Source organism: Megascapheus bottae, chromosome 10 (genome assembly GCF_031878675.1).
Source record: "Megascapheus bottae isolate mThoBot1 chromosome 10, mThoBot2.hap1, whole genome shotgun sequence".
NCBI classification, from domain to species: domain Eukaryota; kingdom Metazoa; phylum Chordata; class Mammalia; order Rodentia; family Geomyidae; genus Megascapheus; species Megascapheus bottae.
The window spans coordinates 60,154,185-60,177,908 of NC_143518.1; the positions used below are offsets into that span (position 1 = coordinate 60,154,185).

At 40.0% G+C, this 23,724-nt stretch overlaps 1 protein-coding gene across 2 annotated transcripts in view; it reads right to left on the bottom strand.

The window, feature by feature from the left end:
- Ptprc (protein tyrosine phosphatase receptor type C) overlaps positions 1 to 23,724 on the bottom strand; it is a 93,276-nt gene that overhangs the window by 39,155 nt on the left and 30,397 nt on the right. The window contains exons 3-6 of one of the 2 annotated variants that reach the window (XM_090341461.1): positions 12,767 to 12,793; positions 4,674 to 4,823; positions 3,323 to 3,382; positions 1,958 to 1,984 (exon numbers count right to left, since the gene is read on the bottom strand). In XM_090341461.1, coding sequence (XP_090197587.1) covers positions 1,958 to 1,984; positions 3,323 to 3,382; positions 4,674 to 4,823; positions 12,767 to 12,793 — 264 coding nt within the window. The remainder of the gene's footprint in view (positions 1 to 1,957; positions 1,985 to 3,322; positions 3,383 to 4,673; positions 4,824 to 12,766; positions 12,794 to 23,724) is intronic. The other variant, XM_090341462.1, reaches the window with a different exon arrangement.

Genomic DNA, 23,724 nt, shown 5'->3' on the forward strand with positions numbered 1-23,724 from the left:
TAAATAAGATACTAGATTGCTAAAAAATATTCTTAGGAATATAAAAAATAAAAATCTATAAATATAAGGTACCTCCTTATCATTATTTCCTGGTTTCCTTTACCTAGTCAAGACTTCAGCCTGTAACTTATATGTTCATTATTACTGCATTAATTGATTAATTTTTCTTGCTAGTCCTGGGACTTGAACTCAGGGCCTGAGCACAGTCCTTGGGCTTTCTCAAGGCTAGGGCTCTACCACTCGAGTCTCAGCACCACTTTCAGCTTTTTTCTATGTGTGTGGTACTGAGGCATCAAACCTGGGTCTTCATGCATGCTAGGCAAGCACTCTAACACTAGGTCCAATTCCCAGCCCCTACTGGATTTATTTCTGTCTTCCTAATAGGAGGATACACTTCCTGGGAGCCAAGAGCAATGTGTGTGTGTGTGTGTGTGTGTGTGTGTGTGTGTGTGTGTGTGTGTGTGTGTGTTGCATGCTGGGGCTTGAACAAAGGCTCTTAACACTGTCCTTGAGCTTTTTTTTTTTTTTTGAAACTAGCAATTTACCACTTGAGCCTCAGCTCTAGTTCTAGCTTCTCTGTGGTCGATTAGAGATAAGGCTCAGGGAATTTCCTGTCTATGCTGAATCTGAACCATGCAAAAATCTCAGTCTCCTGAGTAGGTAGCTATATAGACATTAGCCAGTGGTAAGCACCAGGTTAGACTAGTCTCTTAGATCATAGCTCTAAATGCGGAACCATGCACAGTATTACTATTAGAGTACACGGATAACTTGTTGAACTGATAAATTTCTTTGTATTCCTTTAGAATTTCTCTTGGGTTCTAAAACGTAGTTCTACACTGTTTCTCAAAATATGTGGAACATTAATTGTCCCTCTTTCAAAACTTTTACTTACATGATATTATCATTGACATTATTAATCCCCTTCTAGACATCTTTACTTACGGCAGTCATTTCCACTGGCTGATAAAAAAAAATACCCTGTTTTTAACAACTATAAAGTTCTTCAACAAAAATATCAGTTTTTATTTTACAACAATCATGAGACCCTTTTTGTGTTTGACACTTTTTGCGTCTCAGACACTGGGAATTCAAAATCAAATCAATAACATTCGACTTTTAGAAATATACAGTTTAGTGTGGAGATCAACACAGACTGAATGCAATAAAATAAGAAGATATCAGTGTTAGAAGGAGAAAGAGAGAAAGGAAAAAGAGTGAGATTGGAGGGATAGGGAAGAATTTCCAGAGATCATACAAATTGTTTTCGAACATGAGCCAAATGTAAAATCTTAGTCACTCCGGGGCCCCAGCATAGGGCTATGGCTCCATTGCAAGCCAGTGGAAGACATGGAGGCCAGAGGAAAAGCTTCTGTGCAGAAAACTGGACATATTTAAGTGGAGGCAGATGTAAGAGTCAGAGCAGGAAGAAGCCTGAATATGAAACAAATAAAACATAGGAAGGCTGCTCAAGAATACACTACTTGCCTGGAGAGCCCTGGAAAGCAGGAGTTGTGAGACTTAGAAGTAAATGAAAGAACAAGGACATAAATGACCATCAAGAGAAGATTTTTCTGCTGGTGAGAACAAAGGAAGATGTGGTGGAAACAACTGTTTTCAAGTTTCTGTGTTGAGCCATCCCCTGGAAAGGCATGGAGACAGAGGGGAGGAGACAGGGGCAGAACCAGATGTTGCTTTTTGTCCTTCATAGATGCTGAACATGTAATCAATATTGAACATTTATAAAAAAAAACTTGGTATCATTCCATCTCACAAACCCCTAAACTGCAACCTAAGTGTCTTTTCCAACACTGTCTAGGCAGTTATTTTTAATCTTAGGATTCAAATCTCAAGTCTGAATAGGAAAACCAAATCTTGCAACTCAGGACCAGTGGTTCCTAAGATTAAGAACTCATTGGTGGGAGGTATGTCTAGAGAATTTAATAAATAAACTTACCACATGGTCGCCTAGTGTTAGTTGTATCTGGAAGAGAAAAGAAAAGCGGAATATTAACATTTTGTTTTGGATTCTATCTGCTATAGTCATTCAAGGGAAAGGTAGTTGGGCAAGGTCCAATACCATAAACTGTACATTTTCTCTGGTTAGGTTTAACCTATGATGCAATTTGCCTGGCACTATGTTCTGACCTCAAAACTACAAATGTTAGAAATTAATCAGCTAGTTCTCTAACATATTTTCATAAATATGATCCCACCAGTACAGCTCGGGTAACAATATTAAGATGTGTGGGTATGTCCATGATCTTACATGGCTGAATGGATCCACTGCCAAAGATATTTGAAGGGTCTTTATTATCTTCATTAATCTGCAACTAGATTTACATAACTGACCCACCTTTCCAGTGAAGTTGATTTTTCTTTAAAGTTAGATAATAGACCAATGCTGTTTTGTTCTCTAGTTTGTTAACATTTGTTAGGTTAGCTCTTTGTACATATATTAGATCTAGGGTAATAAATGGCTTTCTCAAAAAAAATTAACCAGTATCTTATGTAAGTATCTATGCAATGAACTAAAGAACTGGAAAGATCTGAGTGCGAGTGGCTCATGCTTGCAATCCTAGCTACTCAGGAGGTAGAGATCTGAAGACAGTAGTCTGAAGGCGCCAGGTCAGGAAAGTCCAAGAGACTTCAATTAACCACCAGAAAGCCAGAAGTAGAGCTTTGGCTACAAGTGGTACAGGATTAGCCTTGCACAAAAACAACTCGGGGATAGTGCCCAGGCTCTGAGTTCGAGCCCCAGGATGAACAACAACAACAACAACAAAAAACTGGGAAGAAATGAGATCTGAGCAAGTGAAGGACTCTGATCTTCAGCAATCTTTCAGTGCTGGAGAGTACAGACTCTGCTTTGCTGACCCAGAGCTTCAGCCTCAGAGATGGCCTTTCCCCAGAGGCCTTTGGTATTGACTTTCTGGCTTCTGGCTGCCTGACTGAAACGATATTCAGTTTTCTCCTACTCATCATTTGCAAAAGAAATCCTTAGAAAGAAGGATTCTTTTCCACTGGTGTGAAACCTGCTGTTAAAAAAGAAGTTCTAATAGCCTTGTCTGTGTCTCCTACATGTGTTCATAAGGTACACTGTTCTTGAAAGATGTGACCACAGGTCATGGCAGAAAGTGCAGCCACATATGCTGGTCTGAATGGCTGTGGCACGAAGCAGATGAGGGTGTAAATGTCATTTCCCAACACTATGGAGGAGAACAATGAACACAAACCAATGGAGAGCAGATGGAAGAGCCTAGCGCAGGGCCCTCCCAGCCCTGCTGCCTACATGACCGGGGGTAAGGGTTTTGTTTGTCACCTATTATTGGGATTGGAGTGACAGTGCCTGCTGCAGAGCTCAGAATGGTTGCAGTGGAATCTGTAAAGAAATGAACAGAGGAATCAGAGTTATTGACGTCGCCATGTGGAAAAGGGAAAGGAATTCATCTCTGTAGCAAAGCAGGTTTCCTCACTGAGCCTTTGCCACACACACCCTTCTTTGAATTGTGCTTGTTTCAAACCTAATTCTGTCTACACAGAGCTTGTTCAGATAACTGCAATTTCAAGTTACTTGAATTAAACACTATCATTTGAAGGGACACTATTTACTCCGAATAATTCTTACCTGATATGCAACCTTCTTAAGTAATCATTTTCCCTTGAATCATCTCACTGTTTTGAGTACTAATAAATGTAATGATTGCTTTTTTGTGATTTGCATGGTCTGTCAGGCTTTGCATATTTCATAGGCATATCAATCTTATTTATTTTTACAGAAAGGAAAATTGATGGTCAGATATAGTCCCTTGTCTTAAAATCAGCTAGAAAATGGGAGAGTGAGATTTAATTCTAGAGATAGCATTAACATTTATTATCTATGCTTTGCTCTGAAGTTTATAACATTGCTCAGAAAATAAAAATTCCAGAGAAAAAAACCTTACTGGTAAGTTTCCTTCATCTTATTTAATATCACTATATGAAAATCTATAAAAACAGTAACCACCAAACACCATATCTGGAGTAAGTCCATATCTATAGGTGGAGATGGAAGGATCCTGATTCATGGCAAGCCCAAGTAAAATTTAGAAAGGAAGGAAGAAAGAAAGAGACAGAGAAAAGGAGATAAAAAGGAAAGCAAAGAAAGAGAAAGAAACAAAGAAAGAACGACAGAAAGGAAAGAGAGAAAGAAAGAAAGAAGTAAAGAAAGAAAGAAAGATGTGGGAGGGAGGGAGGAAAGGAAGGAAGGAAGGAAAGAAGGGAGGGAGGGAGGGAGGGAGGGAGAAAGGACAAACACCTAGGGAGAGCTTATCTTAAAATATGAACTGTGCTTGGTGGTTTAAAGTTGTAAATTCAGCTACATGAATGGCAGAGATAGGAGGATCTTGGTCCAAAGCCAGCCCAGACAAAAAGTCAAAGAAGAACCTAGCTAAAACTTCCATTAAAGTAAAATACACTGGGAGCAGGGCCCCTGTGGTAGACAGAGTGCTTGCCTGTCAAGCCTACGGTCCCAAGTTCAAACTCTAGCAGTACTACATGTGTGTGTATATCTATCTATCCATGCATCTACACACACTGTGCATGAACACACATATACATGTGCGTATACATGTACAGGCTGCCTTCGGTTGTGAGCTTCGTGTCCTGAAGCACCTAGCGTGCAGCGGGCCGACCTGTGGAGTTGGGTGGGATGCTGATGGCGGCCACCGTGCGTGCGGGTAAGGCAGCAGCAGAGCTGTTGTGTGCAGGATCGAGGAGGGTTGACAGGGTGAAGGCTGTGTCAGCAGGGACCATGCTGGCCTGAGTCGTCTCTCCCGGGACACCTGCAATCAGAAGGGCCACCAGCATTGTCACTCCATCCTGTCAGCATGGACCGAACAACACAAGGAAGGGGCAGGGAAGAGGCGCCCGAGCCTGGCCCCCACGCGGTACAGCCACCTCCTGCCCTGCCACCAGAACCCCAGGGCTCTGGGAGCAACAAGTTCAGAAGAGACAACCGTAAGCTGGTGCAGCTTCATTTTCAGATCGTAAGTGAACGTCATGCTTGAAGCCAAAGGAATGGCTTGGACAGCCGAGGGAGGCCACGTCTCAGCCAAGGGCTGCCTTAAGCAATATTAAAACCACATCAGACAGCAGACAGGGGTGCTTCATGGCTGCCTGGTATAACAGACGCTGTGTGTAAGGTCGATCATGGAGTGAGTGCAACCACAGAGCCCAGCGCTCCTCTCTGGGAAAGATCCCTGTGTGCAAGCAATACTTTATTTGTGTGCATGCATGAATGGTGTGTGTGTGTGTGTGTGTGTGTGTGTGTGTGTGTGTGTGTGTGTGTGTGTGAGTCCTGGGGCTTGATCTCAGGGTCTGGGCACTGTCCCTGAGCAGTTTTTACTCAAGGCCACTTGAGCCACATCTCCACTCCTGGATGTTGGGTGGCTAATTGGAGAGAAGAGTCTCACAGATTTCCCTGCCTGGGCTGTCCTTGAACCAAGAACCTTAGAGCTCACCTTTCTAAGTAGTAAGGATTATAGGTATGAGCCGCAAATGCCTGGCTGTTAATTTTCTTAACATAGACTTAAATATTACCTAGATAATATCTGAACTCACTTCTTTTCTTTCTAGCCAAATGTTACTTTTCATTACATAGGTGCCTTGGTCTGGGAGAAAAATAAAATTGGTTGGTAACCAATAAACTTCATACAACGTTGACATTGTTCTTTTACTTTCCAATTATATGTGAGCTAACTGGCATAGAATCTGGAATTGTAACTAAAGAATCTGTATGCTGTGCTGGGCAGACATTTCCTTGTGAGACTTCAAAGCACTTCCTGCCTGTTCCATCTTCATTCCTATCCGGCACCCAGAATTCCCGCACAGGCAAGCAGTTCAATGGTTTGAGGCTTATCTGCCCTGTGCAGTTGGTTCTGTACCAGGAAGCTGGGAAGGGCAGATGCAGGCATCTCTCAGAGACTCCAGACAGACTGAGTCCATAATTTAATACATTGCTGCCTCCCAATTATAAGTGAGTTCTAAACTCGTTCTTTCAGAGTCAAGACACACCAGAATTCAACCAAATCACAGAATGGAGTAAAAGTTGCATTGGCTCATCACAAAGAGAGCCTCGTCCTTCAAAACAAGTCACCTAGAGGCAGTGTGGGACAAGGATATACCAAGATGCACTGGACTTAAAACTGACGGATCATCAAACATTTAAAATGTAAAAGTCAACATTCATCTAGACATAGATTTCTGTAAAGCTCCAAAAGTCATACAGATGTGTTGAAGGCCTCTTCCACATTATTCTCTGCTCTTCTCTCTCTCAGCTTCTTCTCTTCTCCCTTCTCAAGCCCCGGTCCTCCCATCTTGTGATGTTCTGATGCCCCCATCTCGACCTTTCCATCTCCCTGGATTCCCTATCTTCCCTCCTCACTGGAAAACTCACTTCTCACCAGGTAAATAGATAATCCCAGCCACAGTTTAAGAGCCATACTTGGAACTTTAATTGTGTGGACTAATGTTAACAGATCATTCATTAGTAATATTAGGCAGTGTGCTTCAAAAAATACCCTTTGATCTGGACAGACCAGACTAGTTCGTGTGAGAGCCACCTTCAGGGGACAATCCTAGGTGGTTATTTTATATCTTTCTCTTATTCACAACCTCTAACTCTAAGAATTTGCTAAAAGCACCAATATTTTTTTCTGTAGTTCTCATGGCAACCAGAGTAAGGAAATGAGGAAGTTCTTTACTAGATTTTTTTTAAAGTACGCGTGCGCGCGCGTGTGTGTGTGTGTGTGTGTGTGTGTGTGTGTGTGTGTGTGTATTGGACCAGTTCATTGCAATAACTGTCTCATTATATGTGTATGATTTCCTTGTTTGGTTCAGATCCAACATAAGCCATTTTCTGTGAGTGTTGTAATTCTTTAGCTTGGGAATAAGTACACTGAGAATGTGCCACTTGAGAATGTGGTCACTGAATTTATAAGAAGATAGACAGAGAAACAGAGAGATGACAGACAGACAGACAAACAGAAAGACAGAAGGCCATGTTCTAGGAAAGGACACTGATTTTCCTGATTAGAAAGTGTACCAGGAAGCCAGGCGCCAGGGGCTCACATACGTAATTCTAACCACTCAGGAGGCTGAGATCTAAGGATTGCAATTCAAAGCTAGCCAGGGCATAAAAGTCCATGAGACTCACATCTAAGTAGCCACCGGAAAAGTGCCACTGTGGCTCAAAGTGGTAGAGTACTAGCCTTGAGCCCAAGAGCTCAGGGACAATGCCCAGGCCCAGTGTTCAAGCCCCACAACCAACGAGAGGAGGGAGGGAGGGAGGAAGGGCGGATAGGAGGAAGGTACACTAGTTTTTGGAATGACAAGGGATACGGAAATATTTTGCATTGTTGTTCTAAGAACAAAAGTATTAACTGAGAGAATTTGATGTTTGCACAGGAAATTTTAGCACCAACTTCTATTTTTCTCATCCCTTAAATGGCAGTTCCATTGTGGTTGTGATGGTTGTGATCTCTCAGTGCTGCTGATAAGGAGCTGTCTTAGTGCATCAGGGTCTTGGGGAAAGGATGTAATTACTCCTATCCAAAAAGAAGTATCTACCGTACAGAGGTAATTGACCCAAATATACAGAAATGCACTTTATCTCAACTAACCACTGCCTCTTCTTCCTGAGCTGGCTTGCGCTGTCACCACAACTCTCATTTTGTCCTTTCATGTCTGTGAGATCCACCTCTGACATGTTATATCTCACAATGAAGTAATGATCAACCCCATGTTTCTCAACTTTCAAGAGGCCCTTGTTGGCCCATCAGCTGGACTTCCTCAGGCTGTTTGGAAACACGGGAGATGGCCATGGCCCGAGTGGGTCTGCACAAGCCTAAGAGCTGCAGAGCTGACACCATGAGGGTTGAGTAGGTCAGGTCAGCTGAGGTGGTGGGAAGGAGGGATGGCTCTGGGACGCCACACCTGAGCTAGGGAAGGAAGGGAGATGGTTTTATCAGCTCTGTCTCTGAGTCAGGACAGTGACAAGAGGCCACGCAGCACAGGGACCCCGAGTGCCCTGGTGGAAGGGGACAGCAATCCAGGCCGGATGTGGCCCCACAGGCACCCGGTTCCCAGGCACTGCTTTGACTCCGAAGCATTTGGAGCATTTTGATTTTGACATCAACTCTACAACCCCGGGGCTAATTTCTTTGTAGATAGAGTAAGAAAAGATCTTTCAGCATCCCAAAGTCTCTTACAACTCTCCCAGAGGACACAGAAAAATAGCCAAACCATAGCAACACAGCAGCTAAAATGTGTATGAAAAGACACATTATTATTATGAAAAAGAAATGCCAATCAACGAGAAGTGTGTGTCCCTGATTTTATACTCTTGCTCAGGACTAGCATTCTACCACCCGAGTCACAACTCCATTTCTGGCATTTTTAGGGGGGTGGAGGGTGGTTAATTAGAGATGAGTCTCATGGACTTTTTTTTTCTCAAGCTGGCTTTTCTCCTCAAACCTCAGCCTCTGAAGAAACTGGGATTACAGCAAGGAGAATTTTTTAAACTAGTACAGTAGCAGATTTAACAAGTGGATGATATCTAGTGTTGAAACAAATGTGAAAACAATCATGTGTATGTTTATACGCACTTACACAACCACTCCCTGAAGCATACACCAAAATCCTAGGAGATATAGAATAGTGTTTAAAGAAATACATCAAAGGGAGTACATTTGGGAAGGCAGAACTTTCCTTGTGTGTGCAAAGTTTATGATGTATACTACACATGTATGTTTATACATATATATACATATATATTTACCTTTAAACAAATAGGATATGCTTAATAAGTAAACAAGAGAAATGTGAAACAGGTCCTGTCTAAGGCATGGTGGGTACCAGTGGAAGGGAGGGAGATGCATGCACAGGATGAAAGAATGAAAATGATCAAAATAGAGGCTGGGAGTTTGGCTTAGTGGTAGAGTGCTCGCCTAGCATGCACAAAGATCTGGGTTCAATTCCTCTATACCACATACATAGAAAAAGCCAGAAATGGTGCTGTGGCTCAAGTGGCAGAGTGCTAGCCTTGAGGAAAAAGCCCAAGGACAGTGCTCAGGCCCTGAGTTCAATCCCCAGTACTGGCAAAACATCAACAACAAAAAAATGGTCAAAATACTTGATGTCCATGTGTGAACATAAAGCCACAAAGCTTGTTGAGATTCGTTTAGGAAGAAGCGATGAGAAAACGTGATGGAGGAGGTGTGATCAAAGTTTGACTAAAGTACATTGTCTGCTCGTATGAACTAGATGTGTCGAAATGAATCCTCTTGCATAAAATTGATACTACTAAAATGTGGGAAGAATGAACTCACCCAAAATTCTCTGGTAGAAACCCACAGAAAAAATCCAAGTTACCAATCCTTAGTGTGGTTGTTTAAAACCCACTGGCCTATGTATTCAATGACTTCTTAATAAGGAAACTCTAGCACAGAACGAAGGAATGGGAGTGTTCCACTTTAGGAGACCTGTGAGGAAGGGCAGAACTAGCACAGGCCAGAAATTGGGAATCAGCAGAGGTAAAACCGTGAGCAAGAATGGAGGATATGTGCAGAATGTGGAGATTCAAGAAAACAGAAAGACTCCCTCTTAACCCCCCCCCCCTACGCTGGCCCCAAACCTGCCCTCCCCTCCCACTCTCCCTCCTTCTACCTAGCCATGCATTCTTTCAGCCAATCAATTTCCTTAGGCATCTAATAGTCCCAATACGCATCTGAATAAAATCACAGGCATAGGAACTGCACACATGGTTTAAAAAGCAAGGCTAGTTTTGATTGCTTTCGAGTTTTACAGAAGACACGTCAATTCTCAGTTGAAGTCAGTGGTGACAACATACACGTCGACCTGCATGCTAACATCAGCATCCTGTAAAGAGTGCCAGAGTACCTGAGTCAGGGGAAGGAGTGGCCTGCAAGGAGGCATTTTCCTCTCCAGAGGTGCTTGTGAGTGAGAGTGCTGTGATGTGAGCAGGTGAGGGGTCATCTGAAGACCACGTACTAGGCTTCTCTGTGGTCAGTCCTGTTATATTAATGGCAGGCAAAAGAAGGAGAAAATGAGTATACAAATCACATCCGGAAATGTATGGTCACCCTCGTGTACTAACTTCCTGCCCTATCACACACACACACACACACACACACACACACACACACACACACACACGCACACACACATATGCATGCATGTGTGGTATAGGCAAGATTTCCAAGCATATGTACATATAATATATAATCATATGTGAAAATATAGATGGAGAAATAGAATCAGCAGAGAAAAATAATAGATGAAGCTGTCGAAGGAGAGGTGAAGATAGAATGGGAGTGGAGTTGAAAGTAGCTCTCCTACGTTCTCTCTTCTCATTCCATTGCTTTGTCTTCAGCTACCAAAGAATTTGGCATAAAGATGCTGAAACTTTTTAAAAGACCTATAGATAAAGAAAATAAGGGACGTTAAGTCAGAAAAGGAATCCGAGAAGAGCTGGAATTCCAGGACAGAGAGAGAAAAAAAGACAAAGTTGTAGTGGGTGGCATGTTCAATGCCCAAACTCCCAGATTGCAGGAGGCTGAGGCAAGCTCGCAATGCTGCCTGAAGAAAGGTCTACAGACATTCGGATCTTGTAAAAGCTGCAGTGCATTTTTAATTAAATGCAAACTAGGCAAGGGAAATATAAAGTATGGAAAATAAAATCCCCCAAGCAGCATGCAAATGGCCCACATTTATTAAAATGTCACAATGCATGTAGCTTCATGCTAACAAAAGAGACTCATTATAAAATAATGCACATTTTCCATTTTTCCTTGGGAAAAAAATGTGAGCATGTGACAATGGAGTATACATCTGGCCGGGTGATGTGTATGCACAAATGGCAAAGGAACATCCTGAATTCATGATTTCAATTTTTTGGTGCTCTTTCTTTCTTTTTACTGAAAATATGTATTTCTTTTGGAAAGAACAGGGAAAACATTAAAAATCTACACGGGCTAACGGATTATAGAGTTTTTTAAAATTTATATTTGACTTCTCTGAATAGCAAAGAATATAGTTTTAAATGTCCAGTTAATCAAAAACTGGTTAATACACAAACATTTAAATTAATTCAGTTCAACAAGCTTGAATAAAAGAATAAAGGACAAAAATATAGAAAGAAGGGGAAAATAGGGAGAAACTAGGTAAGGAATACAAATGAAGAAAAAGTGAGGGGAAAATTAAGAGCTAAAATTCGATAATTAAAGCCAACTAGAAATGATAAAAAAATCTTAGCTTCATTTAGTAACATTAAAGGTAAGATTTTTTATAAATATGATAAAAAATTATCTGAAGCCCATCAAATTGGCCCGAAGCCAATGTACAAGAAGCACTACAGAACTAAAAAACTATGACAATGCTGTTTGATACCTGGAATTTCATAGCTGGATAAAGCAAGCAAATCTAACTAGTCTCAGTCCAGCAGACTTAATTTCACCCAACAGAGCCAGTCAAGCAACAGGTAAGTTGCTACCTACACTCTTCCAATGTCAACTCAACATGTAAAATTAAATAAGTGAGTTGCATGAAATAAACCACCCTTGCCTTCTTTCATCTGTGGGATTTGAAGGTAGAAGCAAATAAAATGTTGTCAAATTACTAAGTTACATAGTTATTAAGCTAAACAACAACAACAACAAATGTCTATAGCATAAGAGATCTTTGCCAGCAATATGTCTGACCATGGCCTAATAGTCAGTTCATATAAGGAGTTCAAGAAACTAGACTCCCAAAAAATCAATAACAGAATTAATTTATGGGAAAAATGGAGACATCTCAGAAGAAGTCAAAATGGCCAACAGACACATAAAGAAATCCTCAACATCTCTGGCCATACAGGAAATACAAAATCTGAACACTGTGATTCTGTCTCACCTCAGTAAGGATGGCATCATCCAAGGCACAAAAATCTATAAAATTCTAGTACTAGACCTTTGAAAAAATAAATTCAATACAGATTTTCAAGAGGGTTTTGGATAAGTATTGCATAGTTTTCCAACATTTTGAATTTATTTAATTTTATGGTAACAATAATATAATAATTTAATTTTCAGAAGATGTCAACTGCTTCTTTGATTAGTATATTGCATTAAATCGGGAACATCACAATAATTTTACTTACCTTCTCATTAAAGCCCACTGTCAACCACATGATTAAGGAAAAAATGCATCACATATATTTTACTACCCATAATTTCTGCTTTGATTTGCACATAATGCACATGAATTTATTGGCAATATTCAAAGCATAAAATTATTTAAGAATTAGGATACTCTAAAGAACCATTAATTACATGAAATTTTAACTATACAAAGATAGGAATAATTACTATGTAATATATATCAATTCTTAAATATATGATTGTTTAATCTTCTTTGTACTTTTTTAGCTAATTTCTTAACTCATATAGACTACATGATTTTGTGATGTATCTTAAATTTATGTGTAGTGATAAGTTTTAAAGTCATTGTTTATATACTATATGTAAATTTTAGCTTATGTTAAATAATTATTAAACTTTGTGTGTTATAAGCAGGAATTTTTAAAACAAGTGGATATCAGGAATTAGGATACAAAATTTATCCTTAAATTTTATTCTCAATTAAGTATAAGAATTATATTTACATTAAACATACAGCTAGGCAATAAGAAAAATCAAACATGTAAACTGAAAATATTAATCCTTACCAGGGGTGGTAGAACTTTCACCAAGTCCTGAAAAATAGGAAAAAGAATGTTTCTGAGTTAGGCAGACTGGTAAACAAGTACATTTAAATATAAGAGAATTTTAGTACCATACAACTATGAGGGGAGGGAGAAAAATGGGAGAGGATGAGGGAGGAGATGATACCAGATAGCACCTTTACAATTAATCTTTTTTTTAAAAAGTCTCAAAAACAAGTGGGGGAGGAGGAAGAAAGAGAAAATGAGCGAGAAAAGAAAACTAACAAAATGGTTCCATAGAGTCTTCTGTAAATGCATGTAATTGCTCTGCACATTCATGATGTGGAAAAAGGAATATCGTGTCATATTGCAGTAGGTGGCACCAAAGCACTAAAAACCTGTGAATCACTTCACCCTGGGCTTTTTCTTCCCATTATAGTCTCATGAATCACCTAAGGAATTGACTGGCTGCATTAAACGGATGAAAATGTAGATAACAGAACACTTGATCTTCAAAGCTGTGTTTCTCGAACACATGTATTGTTACTGAATTTACCTTTCCCAATATGTTTCTTTTACAACTCAAAAATGTTTAAATGATTGCAAATCAAAGTTTCCTTGAAGTCACACCCTAAGTCCCTTACTAGAGATTTCAGGAAAAAAAATCCCTAGGAATCAATCTAAATAGAAAAGCCATTTCAAAAGGAATATTCCTGCTTTAACTATCACCAATTCCACCTCCATTCTGGGGAGGGGGGAAGAATACCATCTTCAAGAGGATTTAAGCCTGGATAGTTCCTACATCAAAGTAAAGTGCAAGGGAAGAAAAGTGATGCAGAACAGATGAAGTAAATACTTATTCTGAGTAGAGGTAAAATGAATGGTGGCTTGTTTTGCAAGCCTAGAATGCACACATGCATTCCTACTTTCCATACACCTCAAGGGCATACAGAAGCAGAAACAAACACATCAAAATAAAAGGAAGGGTTAGCTGGAACTAGTCTAATACATATGATTTGCTTTCTTAGCATAACATGATAATAATAAAACACACAAAATAAGCGATTCTACTTTTACTTAGTAAACCTGGTACATGACCCACAGACAATCCATTCACTAAACAGCATCAGATTAATGCATAGTGAAAGGGTAAAAACTCTTCATGACAAGGCATCAAGATTTGAAAAAACAAACCAATTACCCTTCCTCTTTCATTAGATTGTCAGTAAATAGAAAAGTGATAGTGCAGTTCTCTCAAATATTATTGCAACCATTTCTCTTTATCTAGATTTGCTTATTTATTTGTTTTCTGTGTTTTGCTTTTGGTTGTCCATTCTGGGACTTGAACTCTGGATCTGGGCACTGTCCTTGAGAGTCTTTTCCTCAAGGCAAGTTTCTACCATTGAGCCTCAGTGCCACTTCCAGCTTTTTTGAATAGTTTATTAGAGATAGAATCTCATGGAGTTTCCTGCCTAGACTGGCTCTGAATGGAAATACTCAGATCTCAGTCTTCTGAGTGTATATATATATATATATATATATATATATATATGTTTATTTAACCCTCCAATAATGTTAGCTATCACTTATAGGGAATGAAACTGAGAGTAAGAGTAAATAGTCATACATGGAAGAAGTATTATAGTTGAGGTAGGACCTTTAATAATAATTTCCTTATTCTTTATGTTGACTTTATATTAAAACATGAATTATGCAATTAAATTGCCTTGAATCTATTGAGTAAAAAAATTGCTAGATGCTACCAGAAAATAGTTCCAGAGAGCTGGGAATGTGGCCTAGTTGAAGAGTTCTGGCATGCATGAAGCCCTGAGTTCAATTCCTCGATACCACATAAACAGAAAAAGCTGAAAGTAGTGCTATGGCTCAAGTGGTAGAGCATTAGCCCTGAGCACAGAGAAGCTCAAGGATAGTGCACAGGCCCTGAGTTCAAGCCCCAGGACTGGCAAAAAAAAAATAGTTCCAGAGATTTCTCTACTCATATACAAACGTACAAGTCTAATGGAATCTACAGCTTGGAATTCATCTGATAGATAAGAATACACAGACCAGAGAGCATAAGCCTTTCAGATCCCCCTCAATCTACATAAGACCTATGTATTTAGAAGCTCCATAAAAATCCAAAGAAAGAACTGGGCCGGGAGTTTGGCCTAGTGCTTGCCTAGCATGCACGAAGACCTGGGTTTGATTCCTTGGTACCACATACATAGAAAAAAGCCAGAAATGGTGCTGAGGCTCAAGTGGTAGAGCTCTAACCTTGAGAAAAAGACCAAGGACAGTGCTCAGGCCCTGAGTACAAGCCCAGAACTGGCAAAAAAAAAGTCCAAAGAACTTCAGCATACATTTTTAGGCTTCATTCACAAGACAAACACCACAAATATCAGACCAAAGTCTCAAAGACGAAAGACCGAAGTCAAGGTAAACAGAATAACTCAGGAGACACAGCACAAAGAACAGAAGAAATTATAAAGGCAACTGAGAATCTCAGATATAAAATGATATTGCAGGTACAAACAGAATGAGGCTATGATGATTCATATTTCAGAAACAAAACAGATTGATACTGGCTGAGAAAAGAAGAAAGGAAGAAGGGAGTGGGTGAGAGACAGAAAGAGAAAAACAGGAAGAAGGAAGGAAAGAAGGAAGACAGAAAGAAGAAAGGATGAAGGAAAGATTGAAGGAAAGGAAGAAGAAAGGGCACATACTATAACCAAATACAACATTTACAAGCTGCAAAATATCTTGGCATTTGCATTTGTCCTCAAAAGCAAGCTAGGGTGAGTTGTTGGGTCAAAGAAATAGTCTTGCTTATTGTAATAGGCTTTATAGTATTATTTAAACAAAAGTACAAATAGAAACGGTATTAGTATGCAAAAGAAAAGTATTTAAGAATAAAATCCAATCATTCATTACTTTTAAAGGAAGTAGCCATGTTTATATTTCCCAAAACATTCATTTTTGAGTATCTGTGACTTTGCACCTATACAGTCCTCAGAAATTAATGATACAAATTTAAAGTCTTTGTTTTTAATTTGTGGGGTCATGTTGTCAAATGGAGCATGTTGATTAGGCAAATAACAGGAAATTAATAAAGGGTAGGTGATCATACATGAAAAATTTCTCATGTTTTCACTTTATGTTCTATCACAGTAGTGGCCAATATTGGTTAGATTGTCTCTTTAATTTCTATCATAATATTGGGGTCAGGGAAGCCTAACTAAACATATGCGCAACTAAAAACCTTGCACAAAGGGAAGTTTAGATTGAAACGTAGACCTGTCTGACTCTCAGAAAGCCTGTACTTATTTAATGACACAATTAATGCCAAATTCAGTATTTTTGCTGGAGTGTGTGAGGAAATGATGGCTGACTGAAATATGTATATGGACCATCAAAATGAGATTACAAGCACCACACATTCACAATATGTCAATAGTTAGATGGTGATGTTGAAGAGGGAGACTCTTATTTTTCAGTCAAAAAAGGGGAAGACAGGGCTTGGAGTTTGTCCTAGTGGTAGCGTGCTTGCCTAGCACGCATGAGGACCCAGGTTCAATTCCTTGGTACCACACACATAGAAAAAAAGCCAGAACTGGTGCTGAGGCTCAAGTGGTAGAGCTCTAGCCTTGAGAAAGTCCAAGGACAGTGCTCAGGCCCTGAGTTCATGGCCCAGGACTGGCAAAAAAAGAAAAAAAAAAAGAAAAAAAAGGGGGAAGACAATGAGACAGGCCTGTAGGAAACAAAAGTAATGCTGAACTCATTTACCCATCAGTATTTTTACTCATATCTTCAAGGAAAAATGACTAAACCATGCTTGATAGTGCTTTGCTTTATTATGTCCCATACTTTGAAGCCAACCAACTTAAAAATGCTTTTGCTGATCAAACCTGTACCTTGTATGAAGTGGGAAGAGAGGACAAGCAGGTGACTGGGGCCTGTGGGAAGAAAAGAACCTGAAGAGGAGCAGGCTGCGTGCCTCTCTTCAACTTAGGTAAAATGTGTACAGTGGTACCCATACTTATTTCTACAATCCAAAAATTTGAAATTACATTACCTCTGCGAGTGTGTGCATGCATGATTACCAACTATATAAGAAGACAAAATTATGCAGAGTACTGGTGGCTCACACCTATAATCTCAGCTACTCAGGAGACTGAGCTCTGAGGATCAAGGTTAGAGTGCCAGCCCTGGCAGAAAACTAAGAGAGACTTTGATCTTTAACCAGCAAAAAGCCAGAAGTGGTCATGTTTTTTCTGCATTTTTTATTACAATATTGGTCAATATTGGTCATATTTTCCCTTTATTTTCTAAGACAGTACTGGGGAAGGCGGGGGAGGTGCCAGCTAATGCACAGCTAATGAATTTGTGCTAAAAGAAATTTAGGTGGAAATGTCTGACTCTCAGAAGGCCTGTGCTCATTCATGAGCTCTCAGGTATAGGAAAAACAATGGGAAACGCAGCATTTGTGCTGACGTGTGTGAGAAGGTGCTAGCTGGGTGAAATACAAGTGGTAGAGTGCAGGCCTTGAGGGGTAAAAGCTGAGGGAGAGAATGTGAGGCCCTGAATTCAAGTCCCCAAAGGGAAAAGGACACACCACACACACACACACACACACACACACACACACACACACACACACACACACACACACACTAATGCTTTCCAAAACAATAACAGAAAATAATTGGTAAAGTGTAGCAAGTCCAGCCCGCCCTCAAAGCTGCAGATGGGCCAAGCAAAGTCGGATGAAAACACTATTCATTTCTTGTCACCAGGAGAGAAAGCTCTGCAGCACGCAGCTTTCCAGCAGAAGAGCTGTTCTGTATGTTGTTCTCACAAGATGGCTGTGTGCACAGGGTTCTTTTTTTCTGTTTTTCTTTCTCACATCAGGGCCCTCACTTCGCTTGTGGTTTCTCCTCCTCCTCACACAGTTCTGTTTTTCTTCTGAGTCTTTATAGGAAAGGAAGAGGCGCAACTCGTGTGGTTAAAGCACACTAGCGCTTCCAAATGGTGCAACCGGTTGCCATGGCACCCGCATAATCAGCCGATCTGGGGGAAACCACAACTTCTCTAGTGTAGGCTGACGGGGAGCTGCGGGATGGTTGGCTTAGCTGGTACAATGACTGAACCTTAGGTTCATTTGGTTCTACTTGAATGAAAACCTCTTTCAAAGTTAAAGTTAAGGTTGTTTTGTGTGGGGGGCAGGGGAGGTATTCAAAAATGCTTCATTTTGAAAAGTACTTGCAAGTGATATTTTTAAGAAGAAGGGGTTGAAAAAATTAAGTCAGGCCTCCTTGTGTTATCTTTCATAGTACAGGAAGGCATTGTCTCTTTGCCCAGTAATTAAGTTTCTTAATAAAAGGATAATGAAATTTGAGTACCAAAAAACAGATTAGAAAAAGAACAATAAGACAGTCATTGGAGAAGAATTCCCAGTCCTCTGACCACATGATTATGAGATGGTGGGATGTAACAAAGGCCAAGAGTGAGTCTCTTACATAAGGTGTCTCCAGCAGGAAATACGTGGCATTCTCTGTTCCACTGAGGGGCTTCTTTACTAACACCCTAGGGGCTCTCATGGAAAGCAAGGAATGAGAAAACAGACCTGGAAAGAGAGGTTCTCTGCCACGCTCACCCACCCCCTTTACCCTGGACGAGAACCATTTTCTACAGTGAGGATTTCCACCAATCGTGGTTTTCTTATGTGGTTACTAAATCATGGGTTCATGATGCCAAAAATTATTAGAAGAATATGGCTATATTCCAAAATAACAATTATTAGAAAGGATGATAACAATATTTTTAGTTTCTTAAGAGAAACTCATTGTGGATCAGTTTTTTCATGACCCATTGCTATAGCAGGAAAGGTTTGCTGTCTCTGGTGTAAAAAGAATATTCGTTGAACATGTGCTATCTGGTTCATTATCTTATATGATCCCTGTGATACTATCATGTAATAGAAGTAATTACCTGCATTTAGGAGTGACAAAGAAAGACAGAGTTAACCTTCACCAATATCCTTCATTGCAATTAAAAAAACTGGACATATTTACTTAGAAGATTATTTGGGCAAATAAAAATTTCATAAGTGGTTTAAAACTTCAGCAAGGCTAGTAATAACTATTTCTATTTACCAATACTATTAGGATTGGCACCTTATAGAATCTTAAGTTTTTTCAATTCCATTTGTACTTTCTAAAAAAGTACAACAGAATGGTTTATGAAAAGATAATAAAAATACTTTTGGGGATTTAATCTTAATAAACTTTGTGCCAACGGTCACATGGCAGTAAAACTTCAAGCAACACAATTTTCATTGTAGAAATGACAGGGGTAATCTCCTTTTATCAGGTGGAAAAGTATTTCCTCTTGGCATTTCCATGTGCTTCTCAATTTTCAGATGTATCCATAAATATGGATACCATATGTGGGTGCAATAAAGTACAAAATGAAACATACATTCCCCAATAGATAGAAAGAGCTGGACTTCATATTGTACATAAATGACCTGGTTCAAACCCTAGCTTTGTCCATTAGATCCTGGCTCAAGATGAATACTTCACCATCCTACTTAAATATCTACACAGAGGACCTGAGTTGCCATGCCTATGAGATTCCTTCATTCCCGCACTTGCTGAAGCACTACCCACAGTAGCTAGGAAAGGTCCATCAGAAGATATATGGATATGGAGAATGTGGTATAATCACAGAGGAATGCTATTCAGTCATGAAGCAATGAAACCCTGTCATTTCAACCTCATAGATAAACATAGGTGACGTTAACTGAATTATAGGCAAATACTTCATGATGTCATTCATACAGGAGCTAAAACATTTGAGATGTAAGAAGCAGAGACAGAATAGTAGTCACAGAGGCCACAGAAGGGGAAGAGGAGGAATAGGGAAGATTTTTCAAGGCAGATAAAGTTTCAGTTAAATATTGGGGATGTGTTCCGGTGTGCGATGGCACAGTAGATATGCTACACAATGACTAGAAAGGATTCTACATGTCTTTATGTCCGTACGCCACCCCTGAATTCCAGTCTTCCTTCCTGCACAGGAGATGGCATTGCCAGTGCCATCATGGCTGCCCAGGCTCCTGACAAGCATCCAGAAAACTTCCTCTGAAACTCCGTACTGGCTGTTATAGATCTGCCATCTCTTTCTAAGTTCCACTATACAAAACAAAAAAAAATAAAACACACACACACACACACACACACACACACTTATTTCATTCACAGTTGGAAAGGAAAAAGACACGGCCTCTGTCCTACTTTGTATTCAAAATGATTAGATGTTGTTCTTCAAAATGTCCAAAGGACATCTCTGAAAAGTTCTGAGGCTCAGAGACACAAAGGACATATGTTCACACTCAGATGTAGAAGTTAGATCTAAATTTTAAGGGTGTAGAAACATATACAGGGTCACTTGCATATACACATAAATAATGTAGAGTATACTCAGGGTGGGATTCCAGTGATGTAACTCCTTTGGACGATTAACTTTACCAGATGAATACCAGAAAGCCGGAAGGTGTCACCGAGGTACTGGTGCAGTCAAGGGAACAAGGTGTGGGAGAAGGGTGGAGAGTAGGAGGCCAATGCCGTCTTAATGCTTAACATACACATGTGAAAATGGAACTGGGTAAACTGAGGAAATGGGTGAAGATGGGGGAATGATGAATGCGATGACATTGATGAAGACGCATTGTATCTGACAAACTGATGTGTTCAATTCAAACCCTTCTATCCCACTATCAAGATAATAAAATGGATTTTTTTAATGCCCACATGTTAAATCCTCAGAGGCATTGCTCTCTGTGCCCTGCATTATCCAGCATAAACGTGGGTACTCATGGCATATCCATCCAGCCCCAGGTATTGAGCTGAAAAGATCTAAATGAATTTGGTGATTAAAACCACCATGAAAGACCACCATTAGCGGGGCCCCAGCAGTTCTCACCTGCAATCCTAGCTTCTTAGGGGGCTGAGATCTAAGGATCACAGTTCACAACAACCCCAGACATGAATGTCCATTAAATCCAATTAACCATCAGAAAACCGGAAGTGGCACTGTGGCTCAAGGGGTAGAGCACTAGCTTTGAGCTGAAGAACTCAGGGACAGAGCCCAGGCCCAGAGTTCAAGCCCCATGATTGATAAAGAAAAAAAAAAAGACCACCATCACAGCAACATTCAGAAAGTGGGTGTCTAGAGGCCCCAAGTAAGTCTAATTATTTCCTTGGCTGAGTTTTAAACTGAATGGATAAACTGAAGGCCCAGATAACATCCATAGATGAGATGTTGAGCACTCCAAGCTGAAAGTGAAGGGACAGTCCTGGACTAATACTTTCAATGATTCTAACTTGTCCTTGTGAATGAAATTTATCAGCCACCATACAACTTCCTGTACCCACACAAGCAGGGTAACAACTAGTTTGATTAAGGTTCACACTGAGAAAAGATGCCGTTTCCCTTTATTTTATTAATGACAACCATCAGGAAAATGGACACCGTTCTGTAGTTATCAATTCGCTAAGGTGATTTCATAACATATCTAATGTATAGAGATAGGAAAACATTTGTGTATGGTCTGTGACACCGGAAATTAATTTCTACAAAGCAGGACATCTCCTAGCATAACAAAAAAAATTACATTTAGTTCGGACAATATTAGAAAAGAGTTATAGATTTCTCTTTTGATGTTATTTCTGATTCTATGACAACTAATTGATTTCATGCTAGTGAAAAGGTAGGCAGATTAAAATTCATCGTTATAGTTATTAAAGAAATATTAATTATGATGAGTAATGGTGAAAAAATAAAAGCTAAATATTGGTAATGAACTAAGGATAAATCTGGGCAATTACTACTGAGAAATTCTCAGAATATTTTCTATCGTGTATTTTTATAATAGGCTCCTTCCATCAAATTTACATTTTCTTTAAAATCTTGAATTTTATTTCTCACAAATTTAATTTTTTTGGTGATAAGGTACAATTATTATTTTTGTAAACTGCCTAGAAACTAGAATTTAACTAGAAGCTTTCAATGATGACTATAAACTGTTATAGTAGTTCTTCAAATCCTGACACGCAAACCTCTGAATTGAAGACATATCAGTATGCTAACATTCACATGAAAACAGGCTTTTTACAAGTCTTTTTAAAATATGAAACCTGTCATTTTCATGGTCATTGTTAAAAGTGGGACGGGAATTCTAACAGTATACTCTTATTTACTTGCTTATTTGCCTTCTTTCTTCTTTTTTTTTTTTTTGCCAGTTCTGGGGCTTGAATTTAGAGCCTTGGTACTGATGCTGTACCACTTGAGCCACAGCTCCATTTCCATCTTTTTGATGTTTCATTGGGATAAAAGTCTCAGATCAATACTCAGCATCATCATTTAGCTTACATATTTCTGTTACGTTGTTATAAAAATTCTTTGTAATTGAAGTTAGAACTGATTGTCTCTTGAAGAAATTGGTTTAAAATTTTATTTGTAGACTTTTTTCCAGTCCTGGGGCTTGAACTCAGAGCTTGACAATGGCCTTGGGCTTTCTCAAGGCTAGTGGTCTGCCTCTTGGGCCACATCACCACTTCCTGCTTTTTCTATGTATGTGGTACCAAGGAATCAAACCCGGGTCTTTGTGCATGCTAGGCAAGCACTCTACCACTAAGCCAAACTCCTGGCTCTTGATCTGTACATTTTGACTTGGATAACAAAATTAGAAAATTTGAAAAGGAATTCGGATTCCATTTTTAAGAAAAGAATCATGACTAATCCCCTCAATTTATGCCTACCTTAAGTAATATGTCAGGATATGGATTAAACTTTAGAACAGTGGAGTATCTTAGAACACAAAGGAGGGGTAGGAGCATGGCCTAGTGAAAGGGTGCTTGCCTAGCATGCACAAAGCCCCGGGTTCGATTTCTTGGTACCACATATATAGAAAAAGCCAGAAGTGGTGCTGTGGCTTAAATAGCAGACCACTAGCCTTGAACAAAAAATGTCCAAGGACAGTGCCCAGGCCCTGAATTCAAGGCCCAGGACTGGCAAAAAAGAAAAAAAAGAACACAAAGCAAAGGCTAGTAACACCGTTAAAAAAAATGAATGGTGTAAAATGGCAAAATCAGGAAATCCAAATTCCTAGGAAATTTCCTCCACTAGAAGAAATGTTGATAAGATCTGATGCTTATTCATCAATTCCTTACCAACTGTTGGCACAGCGCTGGAATGCTCCAAGTTGACTCCACTCCTAATTTCCCTGCTTCAGTGCACCCCTTCCTCCAAATCCATCATCACCTTCAAGCCACTATTTCTCCAGTCCTCTGGGCAGGAATGTGGGTGACACCCAGGCAAGCGTAGATTCCGGCACTACTTCCTCTGCCATGGGGACGAGACTCAGGGTGCACATGGCCTTCTCATCTCAAGACCCTGTGCGGGTAGACAGCGCCCAGCATGCTCAGGTGTCCAGATGTGTTCTGCACAGCACACCGTGGAACCTCCGCAGAAGAGGCCTCCATGACAGCTGCCAGGCAGGCAAATCTCAAGCAGGAAATGGCCAACTCCAGAGAGGAGCTGGCAAATGTGGGCTGAAGCGTTCCCTGGTAGGGCGTTCTGCTTTCGCTGACAGCCATGAGGGGGTTTTGTGATGTGTGTTCAACTACATGTATTTTTTACTGGAAATTCAGTGTTGCTGAAGAGAAGTCACTTGGTTAACAGGGTAGAGTGGAAAGCACGCATGTCCACATCTTCGGTGCTGTTGTCAAGTTGAAATGCCATTGGTTGTGTGGGTATGCATTTGAATTCTTAAAAGATAGACTCAGGCCTGTAATCCTAAAATGCCAATGGAGGCTGAGATCTGACGATCACTGTTCTATGCCAGCCCAGGCAGGAAAATCCCTGAGACTCTTTATCTCCAATTAACCAGCAGAAAGTCAGAAGTGTAACAGTGATTCAAA